Here is a 17,796-nt window from a genome sequence, read left to right on the forward strand (position 1 = left end):
GCGGAAGGTCTACGAAAAAAATTTTTTTTGGCAATTGGTCTACGGGGCAAAAAAGTTTGGAACCTCTGGTCTAGAAGGAAAAAGTAATACTTTTCAACTAAGATTTCCATTCAAATCTATTGAAGGCATTTCTAGTTTTATGTTAAGTATATTTGTGAGCTATGTATCTGAAGGTACAGGAAATATAGTGGGAAAACCTGACTATACAGATTTAATCTCAGTTACGGCTAGTGCCATTTAGAGCAACGTTTCGATCACGAATGATGGTCTTTCACTTAAAAGATTCTGAGAGTAGCAATCTATTTATTATTTAAATAATTATAATAAAATAACTTTGTTTTTAATGCCACTTTATTGTTTGTATTTTCAATATATAAAAGCAACCGGTTTCGGTTCACCTTGAACCTTCATCGGGGTTATTTAAAAACATATTTAATCAATAACAGAGTAACGGTGTATTTATGGGTAAGATAGAAGAGGGAGAGAGAATATCAACTAAGGTGGGGGGGGGGGGGGGGGGGCGAGTAGTCAGGGGTGAAAGTCGATAGAGGGGAGGGAAATATGTTCAAAATGGGGCTATTTGACAACTCTAACTGCTTATAGAGTAAATTTGTTTTATTTTATTTTAAGGGATTTTTTTTATTTTCCGAGCTTCTAGATTGTTCAAACGTAAACCTACTTGTCGAGTCTAATTGTTTATTGAGTGACTTGATTTTTTTATTTTTAGGATTTTTTTTTTATTTCCATAGCTTCTAGATTATTCAAACGCAAACAAATCCTTGTTTGCTAAATGTAAAAAATATTTCTTATTTATCATTTTTTTGTATTTGGTTACATTAGACTGGACAGTGATCAAAATTCTATTCTTATTAGCCCTTTTGTAAGTTGAAATTCAAAGCAATTATTAAAAACTAGTTATTTACCAAAAATATTTTCTTTTTACCTATACCAAATGCAATAAAGTTCAAAAACCCTTCACAACTAAAAAAAAATGAATCACGTTTCCCCAACAAAACTTTATTTACCTAAATACGTAAAACTTTACGTTTCGTAAATGTAATTTGACATTACTTTTTAGCCTTTTTACTCGACTGAAAATTTGGTCAAGTCGTAAACAGGTAAGAAAACTAAAACATTCAACGTTTTTACGTGCCCATTCGACGTAAAAAAAATCGTGAAAATATTTAACGAGAGACTTGGGCGTGCTTTGCCTTGCGTGCAGAGGGGCTTTGATGAAATTATCGATATGATAGAGCTATGTACTAAAAAGTAAACATTACCTGAACCTTCATTACATAAAACTGTAATTGTGGGGGATAGATTGGTTTCACCGTCGAACACCTTGATGATATCGGCTCGGTTGAGACAACTGCAACAAAAGAAAACATTTAATTTATTAATGCATTACAGTGTGATAATATAATGTTACTTTTTTCAATAACTCCACACGCGTAAAATGTTTTCTGACAAGGTCTACATCATTTTCGGGGATGCTGTGTTGAGGATTTGTTTTAGGACATCGTGTGTATGAGGTGTTGGAACGAATATGTGGGTCTGTGTGTCCAGGAGTGATGGACGTATGAATTCATTCCTCCCACCGGGAAGGTCAATGGAACTCCTTCAATTAGTTGATGGACATGAATATCGCCAAGACCAGGAAAAACCTTACCCCGTGAACACGGGCATCCCTGCTAAGTAAATAAACGAAGTGAATCATTTGGGGTGACTTATAACAGAGCTGTTAGTTATGCAATGCACGGTCCCGGGCGGAGGTACACATACCCACCTGACAAATTTTAATTTAGTTTGAAATATTTTATAATGTTCTTCATGGAGTGTAATACCTTTTATATGGGTTTATTTCAGGTTGAAACGTTTTCAAGCGGTTTTTGATACTTTGTATCCACGTTTTTATTCTTCAATTCAGTTTGAGTAAAATAGATATTTTTCATAATATATAGAATTGTTATTATTTTAGTATGTCCATCGAAGTACATTTTTCTTATGGTATATTTATTTCGGTAAACGCTTTATGATGTCCGGTCAGACGCTCTGGACCACTGAGCCACGTCGGCTTATTTCCAACACGCCAAATAATTCAATATGTACTTCAATAAACAATTACTGCTTATTATATTCAATCCAATTCAATCCAACATTTTGTTCACCTGTAAACAACCAGCTTTATTTTTGTAGGAAAGGCTTGGTTAGTGCTAAATTTCCCACTAGATGGCGTCAAGACATATTATATCTACATTTGTTTGGTGAAATATTTTGACTTGTCAAATATTATTATTTTTTGATGAGCGCCAGGCGCGGGTTCAATTCCTGTCGGCGGCATTTATTTTTTCTCGGGAGATATTTTCAATTTGTATTGATATTACAGGCGACTAATTATTGCCTACTATAATTTATTATCCTTTGTGCTATGCATAAAAATCTTGTCTTATAAACATAAGTTTATCATTAAAAAAATACTTATATTTCCAGTTTATTATGTGAATGTTATGAGTAAAAATGTTCTATTTCGCGGGTAACTACTGTTTTAAATTAATAAAATTAAAAACCATCAATACTAAAGGAGAGTTTTTTAAAGCTCAAAAAGGTATCATTCAGTTGGCTGCCTATTTTTATATTTGCTATTCTGCATAAACTATAATATTCTGTCAATACTTATTTAAAATAAGGATTAACTAATTGGAGCTTTACATTTAATCGTAATATTAATTGTTGAATATAATATTATTAATAACTCTAATAATAAAAATGTGAAACAGAAGAGTATCCAGAAAATAAAATAAAAATATATACGGTGGCGACCTCGGAAGAAATATATATGAAGACTGAGTATAATTAAAAATAATAGAATATAAAGTTATTACCTAACAATTAATCGGGATAGTAACAAAAGTTGAAAAGTAAAATATTTTCGTAAAATGATGTTCGATTTTGAACTTTTTATTCGAACTGGTACAATAAAATCTGTACCCGAGAAGCATAATGATGCAACTCCAAAATACGAAATATTCAAGTGAGTCAAGAACCTGTGTTTTTAGCAAATCTCGCATTATTTCCACTAATAATTTGATTGCTAATTGAAAGAAATATTGATTTTTTCAATTAGTATTATTATTATTTTCGTATGTTTCTCGGGTAAAGATATTAATATAATTATATTAATAAGGCTGGTTTCTGAGTAAAACCGGTTTGAATTAAACAAAAAATACAACCATTTAAAAGAATAACAGAGAGAGGGTAATATAAAATATATTTTTACCAATCTCTGACACGTTCTAAATTAACGTTACCAAATGGAGTTTATTCTGAAAAGCTCTCTTTATAAATTAACCAAATTCTTCAACATTAAGTCCTTCATGCAAATTAAACGTCCCTCTCAATTGCTTAGATAAACGTAGGCGTGATAATGTTAGCTATGTTTGTAATAATAACGTTGGTCAAGGGGCGGCTACTGGCTACCACCCTTCAGTCTTCCACCCTTCACTCCCTGCTGATAGCTTCAACCCTAATTTATCAACCTTTTCTTGTCAGTATCAACATCGCAGTTATTAATACTGGTCATTATTAAATGTCACCCCCAGGGGATTCGATCAACTAAACTCTTAAATACTAAAGCAGCTACCTTCAAATACGTTTTTGTTTTGTTTCTGAATTCTGTAGAAAAATTAATACTGCTAATTTATTAAGAATATCTCCAAATTATTCGTTATCCGTTTAAAAACAATACTGCAGGTCCTTAACGAATTAATCGACAGGTTTTCTGATAAACTTTGAGTAAAATACGAACGAATTATCACGATGCCGGAACACGTGTGCATAAAAATCCATGCCCGACCGAAATTAGTTTGTTTGACTATTCTTAGTTTAAACTAAAAAGATCTTCTTGCGTGTTATTATTTGTGAAACACTGTTCATGGGTTTCACTTTTTTTAAATTAAATAAATGGCTTGGACGCTTTAAAAATACTAAAAAACAATCACGTTTGAACAAAATCAATTTAATGAAAATATTTTGACAGCCGAATAAAAAAAACATGGCGTCTACAAATTCTTTTTTTCCCACCGGCCTTAGCGGATTTGAATGTGTTCCGATCAATATTATCTTTGGTTCCGATTGAATAATACATCATCCTGTTTAAAAAAGCACTCGATTTCTATATTTCGGTACTTTCTTAGTGGACTTATTTAAAATGTGTTCCATTTTTAATGTATTATAATACAAAGTTTTGCAGTTGTTTAAGATGAATGTAAATTTTAGGGAAAATAGAAGTTTAAGAGGGAAAACCAGTGGGGAAATAGAGGGGTTAGGGAAAGGTTTGAGATTGGTTGGAAGTTAGAGTAATGCGTTGAGGAAATGATGTAATAAGTGTAAATGGAGGATAATAAACAAGAGAAGATTAAAATACGTGGATTTATTATTTTAATCAAAAGAAACGTGCTAGTAGCACAAACAACAACATTGTCTATAAAATGTTTTTGTTTATTTTTCTTGAAAAAGTCTAGTGATTAGGTAGGATCACGCAGACCCGTGAAGAATAACGGCATGTTATAATTGTAAGATTCGTGATTCATAATTTTTTTTTTTACATAATTGCCTCGGAATCGTTGCCTTTGAAAAGAAGAAATTTATCTTTCGAAAGTTAGTAAACCTGAAAAACTAGGACATCTATCAAACATCTGTCAAAAGTTTGAACAAAAAAATACACATTTCAAATAAATAATATAATTAATAATTAATCAAATTATTTTTATAGTTACTTTATCGCATGTTTGGACAACAGTTCCAATTTAGAAAAATAAACTTTTTTGTGAGAGGTCATTGACCTTATAATTATAAGCAATAATTAGTCATCCGAAATACAAATTGAAAATATCTTACGAGTAAAAATAAATGCCGCCAACGGGAATTGAACCTAATAGGTTGAATTCCCGTTGGCGGCATTTATTTTTACTCGGGAGATATTTTCAATTTGTATTAGTATTTCGGATGACTAATTATTGCTTATAATTATTTGTTATCCTTTATGCTATGCATAAAACCTTGTCTTATAAACGTTAGTTTATCAATGAAAAAAATAATTCATTGAACTTGATAGGCCTGGGCGTCCGGTGGATTTTGAGGTGTCAAGTGATCAATTCAGTACCGTGCCATAATAGAGCAACGATAGTTTTGAAAATGGTGATGATTTTTGCTGATACTCATTATTTATATAATTATATATATTTTTTTTGATTCCTTTATTTTTCCCAATTTTTACATTAATTACATACAATATTATATAAATCAATACGAATAGTGGAAACCCACTAAGGCGCAGCCTGTGCGTGGGTAAAATATTTAAATTATTATTTTATTGTACCTAGAAATAAACAATAACTATAATAAAAACAAGATTACATTTTGTCTAAGCGGTTTGTATAAAAAGTGTTTATAATAGTGTATAGTGAAGTTATAAGTGTTTAGTGTAATATATGGTGAATATTTTTTGAGAAACATAAATTGATACAAATTAAATTAAAAAAAGTTTCAACTGCTGTATCGAAAAGCCATAATTTTAATTCTTTTAAATATTGAGGAAGTTTAGTAATCACTTGAATATTTTTCGGTAAAAGATTGAAAGTACGAGGTCCAATGAAACTGCAGTGTGTTTGCATTTGTTTCGTGTTCGTTTGGGGGGTATAAAATACATTATTATTTCTAATGTTGGTTCTGTTTTCATTTATTTCGAATTTATTTTTGTTTTTAAAGATGTATTTCATAGTTTGCAAAATAAATAGTTTACGGAGACAGAATATTTTAGATTCTTTGTATAACTCATCTGTTGAAAATGTTCTTTTCCGACTATACATAACTTTGATGATATAATTTTGAATTATTTGTAAAGGTTTGATATGTGTATGAAGCGCACCGCCCCATCCTATTATTCCGTATATGAGTGAAGATTGCACCAAAGAAAAATAAATAATTTTCAGTTTTTCAAAATTGAGCACTTCTTTTAGTCTGTAAAATGAGTATGTAAGATATCTTAATTTACAGACGGTATTATTAATTTGTGACTGCCAATTTAATTTTGTATCAATAAAAATACCTAAATATTTAATCTTTTCAACTTTTCCGAGTTCAAAGCAAGATGAGCATATTTCTTGATTACAGTTAAATACAGTTAATATTGATGTGTGTATTGTTTTACCGCAAGCATGTAAATAAACCGAGTGATTAGTCTATTTTAAACAGCGAAGTTTACTCAGTGTCGGCACCGATTTCGTAATTCGACGGTTGCGCATACTATACCTGTACTCTAGTTGACCTTGCATTTTCTCTATGACGCATGATATCTTCGGAAGGGAAAAAATTATAATAATCGATAATAATAAAAATAATAAGTAATTTACGCGTACCTACAAATAAAAAACTATTCCTTGGTTTTTACTAGTGTTTGCCGAGAAATGAAAACATTTTTTCATTACACTCTAGGGTATTTTTGAACTTTTTAATGCAATTAACTTTGAGGTAGTTTACGGCATTACGCGAAGCGTGACAGTTGAGTACTAAAACCACGAAACCGAAAGCACCACAATAGATGTTTTTTTTACTTCAAGATTTCAACAGCGCGTTTATACATTATATTATAACGTCATTGGTTTAGGTACAGTTTTTAAACTAGTCAGTAAATATCTATGTTGTCTGAACGTTAGGTGTTAATTTTTTAACAAATTTTCTCCAATTGTTATATTTTGTATACGTTAATAAGTGAGTTAAATCAACCCGTAAAAACATACATTTTCAATTTTCGAACTAACTGCGTCATCCCTTAGGCGGGCTAGTAGCCAATTTTAATTTATTTTATTTTTATTTTGGTTTGATTGATGATTTAACCTACCTCCCCAAGGACTAGAGTCAACACCGCCAACACCTAAGCCGAATCCTAGTTGTATTGTGCCTAAATTTATTTCGTGTAATTAACTGCCGTAGGTTCTTAAATATGAGGTCATCCAATTATTTTAATGTGTTGTGTGCATGAGTGCATGAGTGCCAGTGTTGATAAAATGCATTATCATCAATAACGAGACTATCTGCTGAGTTTTAACTCGATCAGATGTCAGGAAGTGGGTTCATTTAAGAAAACAAAATCAAAATTCAAATAGATTGAATATTTAAAAAAAATATACCTACATCATATTCTTCATCACAAAAAGGCACAAAAATAAGTTTTCTTCTTGGAAGTGGATTATAAGATTAATTTTTGACGGGTATTATATGAAATTGAGGCGTATGAAATTAATTTACGAAATTTCGGCAGCTTTATTCAAAAACCTTTTTTAGCAATGTTTGATTTCCTTAGTATTATTGAATAGCTTTCAAAATGTATAGTAAAAATAAAGCTGGTTTAGAGCAACATTTTTCAAACATCATCTAAAGAAATCATAAACAACCGAAGCTTTTTGTTTTTTTACACTTAAAGTGAAAAGCTTCCCGGATTCGCCCGAGCAGTGGAATGGTACTGAAAATGCTGGGATTCTGCGCCGACTGAAATGAAGGATTTAAATATTTAAGCAAACCTTGTTTGAAGCGCTAAGACTGACTAATATATGCGTTCCGTACACGGCAAAACTGCAAGTATTTTAGAGGATACGTCGCATATGTCAACGGAGAAATCTATAGCAAATATTTAAATTATTTTTTTCTTTCTTTAAAACACGTTTGCTGGCACCAAATACAGGCGAATGGTAACCGATGTTTTGATAGTAATTATCATTTGGTCGTAAGCGCTTTTTAATTGATTGTAAATGATTTTAAATTATCCTTCGATCGAAAACTGTACATTATCTCATAAAATAAATTATCACGCGTAAATCAGATGAAATATTTTTACTTTAACATGACACACATCCACTATATTATTTGCCTACCATCATTTTGCTTACGATCATTTTAACCACGATTATTCGAGAGTTACGATCTTTTGATTACGATTATTTGATCACGATTATTTTTTACTCGATCAATTATTTTGCTTACGATTATTTAAGAGTTACAATCATATTTGATTCCGACCATTTTGCTTACGATCATTTAACCTATAGCCCAGGCAAATACGATAAAGTCCACAAAAACGTTTATTTTAAAATATTCTGCCTTTAATGGTTACGGCAACTCTGATAGTTGCCGCGATAATACAGTTACTTAGAACATTCACCCAGTTAGGGTGTATTATGAACGTGGTCAGTATTATAAAAAAATTTACAAATTAGAATCACGTTCATACTCATCTGAAAAAATAAAGCAATTATTTTAAATTTATAAATATAATATGACCTTGCCTTTGGTGATGTATCAGGAACAAGGTGGCCAATTAAGCAATACAATCACTCCACCGAGAACCATTACCAATAGATTATTTTTTAATCTAAAACATGACCTACCTATTTCAATGCAAAGCATAAACCGAAAATGTGATTTTAATACAGATTCATAATTATCAGTTATTGACTGAAAGTAGACATTTTTCTTTGGAGAAAGGATCTCGACAACTTTCAATGCAACCATAATTTTATTTTGTTTAGCGGCTATCTGAAAAAAAATGACTTATGACCTCTTGCGTTGCGGAGAGGAATTAAAGTCTATTAAAGTAGAATGACGCGTTTAGAAGTTAATAATTATAAATGTTTTTAGAACACTAAAGGTTAGCAGCCTTTTTAAACATAAAAAACAACATAAAAAAGTTCTAGCCTAATACAGTTTTCAAGTGATTTTTGAACAAGTAAATATATTTTAAGTTTGACATTTTTTAAATTTCATAAAAAAAGTACAAGATCAAACAAATCCTTTGGCGAACACATCCTTATCGGTTCATTGTTTATTGTGTGTATTACATATTACTTTTTTAAAATATCTCATTTAGTGCTATTTTGCGGGATATTTAAAAAATATATTACATTTTTGTAGTGAGTTCATGGCTTTACCAAATAAGAAAAATAGCAATATCCTTAAAATGGGTAAAAAAATTCCATTTTATGAAGGAACGAATATAAAAAAAAACCATCCGGCCAAGCAAAGGCTTAAAACATGGCATACTATTACTAACGCACAGTGAGTAGAAGCATACGAGTAAATATCTTTTCCACAAAACCTTAAAAATAAAAAAAAATGTAGATTTTGTGGCAATCTAAGACTTTTTCTCTTAATAAAATGTACAAACCCATGGTCATTTCAGCCAAAAAATCTTGTATTTACTTCATGTCAATCATTTCTTGCGTTAATTTTGCATAAAATGAGACGAATTAACGTTGCAACCTTTAAGAGTGCACTCTGTAGGGGTAAAGCTTTAAGACTGCTTCCAAGTTGGTTACATAGTGTTAACAGCTTAAACTTTCAATATATATATAAATATATATTTTTTTACATTAGCTTCACGCAGGAGACCCTGCAGAAAAAAATTCACTAAGATGATGTGTGGAGGCTCTTTTTATGGAAGGGAAGGAGATAAATTTCTGTGTAGGAAAAAGTTATAAGGGGTGGGTTGGAATCTGGAGGTCAATGTATATATGGAAGTATGGATTTATCTCTCCCACTGTGGTGCAAGGCGATGGGTCGAGAGAGAATGCGGCTGGAGAGATCAAAACAACTCCCTTAAACAGACTCTCCAGATCCGACCCGTGACGAAGTAGGTAGGCAAACGCATACGCCGCCAAGACCTATACAAACCTCCCCCCATGAACCCGGGTACCCCTGCTAAGTCATCAAACGTAGCGAACCACTTGGAGTGACCTATGGCAGGGGTGTTATCCAATGAATGGTTCCCGGGGCAGCGGTACCCATACCCGTCACCCAAATTGTAAGCTGTTCTAAAATATATTATTAACTATAATGAATTAGTTCTACATAATTGTAGTTGTACTGGACAGAAACGCCAGTGATATTGACTGTAAGGGCCAGTGAAATTGTGTAAGGATTTGTAAACGAAATACATACTTCATGAATGTCATCGGATAACTGACTGATTGGGCCAATTGCTTCCCTACTTATTGTGAAAAAGTTTACAGTGACTACACGTAAGGATTAATCATTTTCATCTCTAAAAAATAATGCATGAACATTTGGAGGGACAAATACATTTTTTTTAAATGCGTAATGGCGCCGAAAATTAAATACTGAAATCTCACGGTTTATCGTGCGAATAATTCGATCTCATAAAAGCTAATAGATAAAAGATAAAAACCTAATCAAACATGAGTAATCATAGAAATATGTTTTTTTAAATTTAATTTAGATTAAATTTGATAATATTATTATTAAGTTCTGCAAGTGTTTTTCTGCATATACATACGGAATGGACATCGTCCCCTGAATGCCAAAAGTTGTTCATCTATTGTCACGTATGAGCTTGGTTTATACAGATCTCTACATTGCTTGATAAAAATTTCCCAAATATTTCGGATAGGCGCAAACTTATCAGTTTTTTTTCTGTCGTCTCGAGTGTTACGATCATCGAAACGCAGACACTTTACAAGGAACTCAAACCGTTCACAGCTCATTGCAGCTAAATTTTGGGATCCACAAATCGTAGGATCAAACAGCTCATTTGTTGTCAAGTTGTTGTCAAGTGATTATACCCTCACCTCATCACATTTATAAAAAAATTAAATGGAGTTCTACGAATTAAACACAAAAACAATAAATATAGAAATATGTGATAACAGAAAAACTATTATATCAATCATAACATTTTAGGTAAAAAATTTCAAAAGTTCTATATAAGTGATTATGGTAAAAAAGGTTCAAAGCTATGATATCAAGTTTTTGCTAAATAATAATGCAACGCATTGTTAATAGATGTCTCCGTTGTTACCTCGATTTATCAATAGCAGAAACTTTTTCAGTACATATTTAAATTTTCCTCTTCTGTTTATGAACATAGCGTCATTCTGTAATATTATTATTTTAGAATTGATTGGAATAATAAAAGTGACCTGTTATAAGTTATTACCTTAAGTTATGCCCTTTGTCAAAGCGTTTGCTATACAATACAGTAGTCATAATAATATCTAGTTACTTGTTTCATTTTTGCCTGTGTCTTTACCCTCCAAAGTTAAACAACCCAAGCTCTACGGGTCTAGCTCGTCTATTGTATGGCGTATGAATAAATGAGATGGGTGGAATACACAGGCCGGCTAGGTCCAGATTAAATGTATAGTGGGTATAGCAGAACATTTTATGTTGTTTACTCGAACAAAGACATTTTCAACTCAAACAAAGTCGTATTAAACTGGGTTGATATTGTCTATCGTCTAATACCTGTACACATTTTAGTATCCGTAAGAATCCTAATATTTTATTTAAGGAAACATGAAAGGACGTACTGAAATATTCAATATTACCAGGTACAGATAAATCAAAATAAAAAGATTCTTGCTGGTGTATGTAGTTGTGTATTGTATCGTAAGACTACCTGAGGGGTAAGATGGGACTTCCAGCGGGTATTCCAAAATAGTTCTATCGTTGTGAATGTGTATTTAATCATGCGCTCTTGCCCGTACTTAGATAACATGTTTTTTGTGTTTTGCAAAATGTGCACATGCTATTGAAAGGTCATAGAAAAAATGTTTTCTTAGCGGAAATGTCGTCAGAATGTAGCAATTCAACATATGAATGAGCTACATAAACAATTAAAACTCAACATTACTTTACTAGATAAATAAACCAAAAACATATAAAAAACAACACTAAAGGTAAAAAATAAATAAGTTTTAAAACATATTGGTACAACATGCCACAATTTAATCACTTGGTTTTTGTGTAGGTAGGTTTTGCTTAGGCTTGCTTTATTTTTAATTACAACTTTTTTATACTTTACATAAGAATTCGATTATTTTATTTCTTTATAACAAGTAAATAACGAAGCAACTTTATACTTTAATTAAATTTACAACCATAAATGAACTTACTAAAATAATTACCACACGGACTTAAAATTTTGCTAAATTTATGATTAAAATAAAGTAATAGATAAAAAAAAAACACAGGAATAAAAATATACTTACATAGTACACACATTATACACAACTGACCATTAATTATATATAATTAGTTTTTATAACTGCCGTTTTTTATAAACTTCCGATTTTATATCAGGGTTAAATCTTCCCCATAGGAAAAACTAAACCCTTCCACACACTTTCCACAAATGATCATCTAGTCAATCAACATTACGCAAGTGCATTATATAAGCAAAATAAATACAACCCACCAGAGATCAAATGGGAAAATAATTCACTGACTCCAGACATTTTCATATCAGAGGGTTCGGCTCTTTAGAACTAATAATTAATAACTAACTAATCATTTTATTTTTATTGCGTTACTTTTTTTTTCGTTTGGTTATAATAATTTCAATACACTACATTTTTATTTACCTACATAATTTGTCACATAAAATTATAAAATGGGAGCTTCGGCACGAGTAAAACACTCAGTGATGCTCACATTACCAAATCATATTTTATAAATAAAATTATTCTAATGCAGTGGTTCTTAACCTGGGTTCTATCGAACCCCAGGGGTTCGGTGAGTCAGTCTCGGGGGTTCGGTGGAGGTCAGGACCCCCGACTTATATGATTCGTGGTGACACGCCCCGCTTGTCCATCATTGGCTGCATGGGTGAGACAGCCGTTCACCTTTAGTGTTGAGACAGCAGTCAACATCAATGATGAATACTTTGATGAAATCATTGAAATTCAGCAAAGCCAGGTTCAACAGCAACTCTTCAGAACAACATCACTCTCAACGTTTTGGTGTCAACAAATGGAAACATACCCTGTTATTGCTAAGAAAGCTCTGGAGATTTGTATACCATTTGTACACCTATATATAAATATATACCACGTTTTGAATTTGTAAAAATCTAATTTTATTTTTAAAATTAGGAGGGGTTCGGTTAATGCGCATATGTAGCTGGTGGGGTTCGATACCTCCAAAAAGGTCAAGAACCACTGTTCTAATGTATTAGAATGGTAATGAACAAAATGTCTTGTTCATGACAAAATGATTTTTTAAACTTTTAAAAATTTGTAATATTCTCCGTAACATATTGGTGTTTAACCGTTTTATGGAGAACATGAAGATATTAATTAACAAATAAATTTAATTTTAGAAAAAACGTCCTATGCATTAAGTACAAAAATAACTTGAACAGCCTTGCAATGATCGATCATAATAGTGGCTATAAGACCAACTTAACCTTTCGCATGCCAATACGTAAAACAAAACTTGGGTTGCCACGAGGGGTGACTCAGACACCCCATTAATTTAATCATAATTAATTTATGTAAATTTTAATGCAAATTATTTTTACGGCGTATAATTTTAACGTGTTTTCGTGAAATAATAACTTTCATTCATTCATCAACGAACGTGGCCTGCTGGGGTACTGAATTACCGGGCATTATCAAAACCTCCTAGATCCCAAGGCTGGGACACTCATTCTAAGCAGCCTCCTAAGTTGTATGGGATTTTACAAAACATGTTTATTTAATTTTTTTTTCAATTTATTCTGATTTAATCAAACATCATAAAATGTTTTAGTTAGTTTAAATAATTAATAAAAATACATTTTTAGGTGTTTCTCATACAAGTTATGAGGATTGTTATGATTTGATTCAGGGACCGGATAAATCATCAAAATGATAATTGATCATATCTTTAAAAATTTATGTAAAGTCATGGAAAGTGTTGAAACAAAAACTTTATTAACTGGCTTAAGTAGGTTAGGTTAGGTTAAATTTTTTTTCTTCATAGTTTCTAATGACTTTTTATCACTTTTTTAAACGTGTTTTGAATTGTCACTATGTTGAGTGATCATGTAACCGTATGAGACGATCTATGAATTTGAATTAGGCAATGAGTGTGCGTCGAGACCGATTTATTTAGCGGTCCGTCCTCTCTGCCTACTCTTTCGGGGAAACGGAGTTATGGTCAGTTAGTAACTTACTTAGTTAGTTAGTTAAGATGTCCGCTTGTGTTTATGTGATTGCCACCAAAGTTGGCAGAATGCATTGTCATCGACAACGAGTCTATATGCTGAGTTTTAGCTTAATCAAATAGATGAATTTAAACAGAATCTGTTTTAATATGGTAGGTAGGTACTTTAGGCTTTTTTAATGAAAAACATATTTTTATAATATCTTTTTTTTAAGTTGATGTATTCATCGGCTCTATTTAAACAGTAATTGTTTATTGAAGTACTAGTACATATTGAATTATTTGGCGTGTTGGAAATAAGCCGACGTAGCTCAGTGGTCCAGAGCCCCTGACCGGACATCAGAAGGTGCGCGTTCAATTCCCGCCAGCGGCATTTATTCTCACTCGGGAGATATTTTCAATTTGTACGGATATTTCAGGCGACTAATTATTGCTTATATTAATTTGTAAATTTGATAATTTCAGAGAATTCGGTTACCCCTGTTGGCAACGGGAAGGTTACAATTTGAAAAACCATGCAAATAGACATTTTCGACATGAAAAAACAAAAAAAAATAAAAGAGAACATCTAGAACTGCTTTCAAGATTGGTAGATAAACAAACCCAGAAAACAATTAGATCAAAATCATCGGCACTTAAAAAAGATACGCGCGGAAAGAAACAATTCCGTTAAAGAAACAAAAGCCAATCAAGTGAGAGATTGAAAATAAAAGAACCCATGTGTTCCGTGGAACAGTTGAAAACTTTAGCACTTAGTGCTCCGTGGAACTTTGCAGCTATTCTTTTATTAAATGAAAAAGTTTGCGTTCTATTTCTCGAATCCATCAGGCAAGTTCCCGACTGTATTTATTATCATAATATTTTCCACAACAGTGGCCATCGGGCAATGGGCATGTTCTTTGGCGAGAATTCCATGAAGTTTATCGACAGTTCTCTAACCTGGGCTACGTATTATTTATCACTGCGTGGGCACCGATTTTACAAGTGAAGAGAAGAAATCTGCACGAAGATAAAAAATATTCACGTAATCACTAAAAGATATAAACTAATAACATTGTGACATTTTCTTTATTTTTATATTTTTGTGAGTACCACACACGAGTCTCAAGTGCTTCCAACCGTCTGGAGCCGGTGAAACAATGCCATCCTAAATTGGGGTTTGTTGTGAGGCTGGAGGTAATGGGGAGGGGAAGAAATTGGGGAGAGAAAAGTGAGGAAGTTCCTGGCTATTCAAATCACCAAACACGGATAGAGCCATTGTATATTTTTTTGGTTTATGGACTTTACTGGAAACACTTGGAGCGTATTTTAACTTTTTTATTTTGAATCACAAAACATACTTTTTATAATATCAACGTTGACAATAACAATTTATTGATAACGGGCCCGACCCTTGTACAAATAAACACTGTTTACTGTAATAAATTTCTGAAGGAAAGAACACTTTTTCACTGGTAACAGTCCCTTTATAGGTTAAAATACCAAACAATTGACAGACAGGAAATACACAATGAAAAAGAAGCAACTGTTTATGGACAGTGTTAGAGCTCTAGAACGTTAGTGCAGATTCACTCCATTTCTAATAATCAATTATTCAAACAATCCATAGATGGTGACTGTATCCAGAATTATTAAGAACTTATCATTTACAAAATTAAACAGCCATTTCAAAAAATGTTTCGCTTCTTAATGTTGTTATTTCATTAAGGCGGTACAGAAAGTATTTACGGAGAACAATGAATGTTGCTAATTTATTAAGAATGGCTTTAAAATATTTAGTAATCTGGTTAAAAACAGGATTGCAGGACCTTAACGAATGAATTAATAGGTTTCCTGATAAACTTTTAGTAAAGTACGAATATAAGGAACAAGTATTGATGAAAATTCTAATATTTTCACATTTCGTCATTATACATTATAAAGGCAAATGCAGGTGTACAAACAAGTGTTTCTATATATTAGGAATTTAGTATAAGTTTATTAGGAAACGGTCTGCAATCCCGTTTTTAACCATACTCCCAATATTTAGAAGAGATTCTTAATAAATAAGCAATGCTCATTTTTCTACGTACACGACTGGAACAAAGGTTTACTGTCAACGAACTACTTTTTTCCAAAGAATTTGATACTTCAGTTCACTTCAATGTATCAGTATATTTTGACAAAACTGTTAAAGAAACTTTGAACTTAAAGCTGGGATCGTAATTAATAATGACTTCCGCGCAATAAATTGTATCTCGGCAACCAATCGAACCATCACAATTGCTTCGGCATCGATTTGAAAAATGATATCTATTAGCACAATTTATTATTTCTTGTATAATTTATTAGACACTGAAAGCTTTATGAAAAATGTTACTTTACTTTCAATTTCAATGCTAAATTATTACAATTGAATGTGCGATCGCATCAATTGAATAACAATAATAGCCCCTTCTTTTAAAATTCGAACCTTACCAACTTAAACATTTTATAATGTAGTTACTATAAAGCAGAAAATTCCTTCTCTGAACTTAGAATAGGTATGTTATACACACGGAGAAAACTTACTGATATACAATATTGCCAATTTATTTAGAATCTCTTAAAAGTATTCGTAGTTCGGTTTAAAAGTGGACTGCATGCCCTTAACGAATGAATTGATAGGTTTCCTGTTAAACTTTTAGTAAAAATTGTCGGAGCACGCGTTTATAAAAATCATTATATTATCGCATTTCGTCATAATATATTATACGGGTAAATTCAGGTGAATAAACACCTATTCCGATTTATTACGAATATACTTAACGTTTAATTATACTTAACGAAAAACGTTTTTAACCGGATTTTAATAAAGTGCAGGGTGTATCAACACGAACCTAAAGATTTTAACCAGCAATTACTGAGTGTATTTGGAGCAAGAAATGTGGTTGTCATGTTACGATATTTTTTTCAGTTACAATCAACAAACAAATAATCTAACACACATCGCCACTGATCACACACGGAGAAAAATTGGTACAGCTTTTTATCAAGGTACTGTAAAAAATGTGACTTCATCAGCATTTCCTAACAAAAGATTAGCTATTCAGAATACATCTAAACACGTGTTATTGCATGTGTCGTTGTCCGAATATATATAATGGATATATAGTTTAGTCCCGTTTTTAACAGGAAAACGAATAATTTATCCAGATTTTTAATAATGTAACAATATTTCAGTTTATATAAGTTTTCTCCGCGCACTGCCACACGTTGCAATGGATCACGTGATACTAGCTCTATTTCGTCTGAACAGTGCTGCTGGAAAGAGATGAAGTGCATGTCATGTACCCAACTACCCAGTGGCGACGTGTGACGGAAAAATATGTTCATTGTTGTTTTTAAACGAAAAAGGAGAAAAAACATCTTCATATTTAACTCCAAATATGCTCAATAATCGCTGATTATAATAAAAATGTGACCATAAATTTTGACGATTTTGTTTCCAAAATTTATTTGAGTAACGTATCCTTTATTGGTACTGAATCGCAAACTCGAAGTGCTAAAAATATGCCTATTTAGTCAACCGTGAATAAAAAATACAAATTGTTTCCTTCAGGAGTTTGGATACAATTCTCAAGGATAACATTAAACCGTTCCCAAATTCTGTTACTCTCTATTCACAAAACATTATTTAGGTACTAACCAACCTGATTGTGATTGAGTCTCAAAACACTCAAATAACTAATTAAAAATTATATTTTTTGTATTAAAAATGTAACACAATCAGGATTTTTGATTTCTGTGTTCAATAATTTTAGTATGACTTTTAATAATGAG

At 31.9% G+C, this 17,796-nt stretch overlaps 1 protein-coding gene across 1 annotated transcript in view; it reads right to left on the reverse strand.

The window, feature by feature from the left end:
* Positions 1-17,796, reverse strand: part of LOC149418059 (suppressor of lurcher protein 1-like) — a 346,086-nt gene that overhangs the window by 53,631 nt on the left and 274,659 nt on the right. Inside the window, exon 8 of the mRNA XM_089639636.1 lies at positions 1,281-1,369. Coding sequence (XP_089495762.1) covers positions 1,281-1,369 — 89 coding nt within the window. The remainder of the gene's footprint in view (positions 1-1,280; positions 1,370-17,796) is intronic.

This window comes from Hesperophylax consimilis, chromosome 14 (assembly GCF_061612785.1).
Source record: "Hesperophylax consimilis isolate HC1 chromosome 14, BYU_Hcon_1.0, whole genome shotgun sequence".
NCBI classification, from domain to species: Eukaryota; Metazoa; Arthropoda; class Insecta; order Trichoptera; family Limnephilidae; genus Hesperophylax; species Hesperophylax consimilis.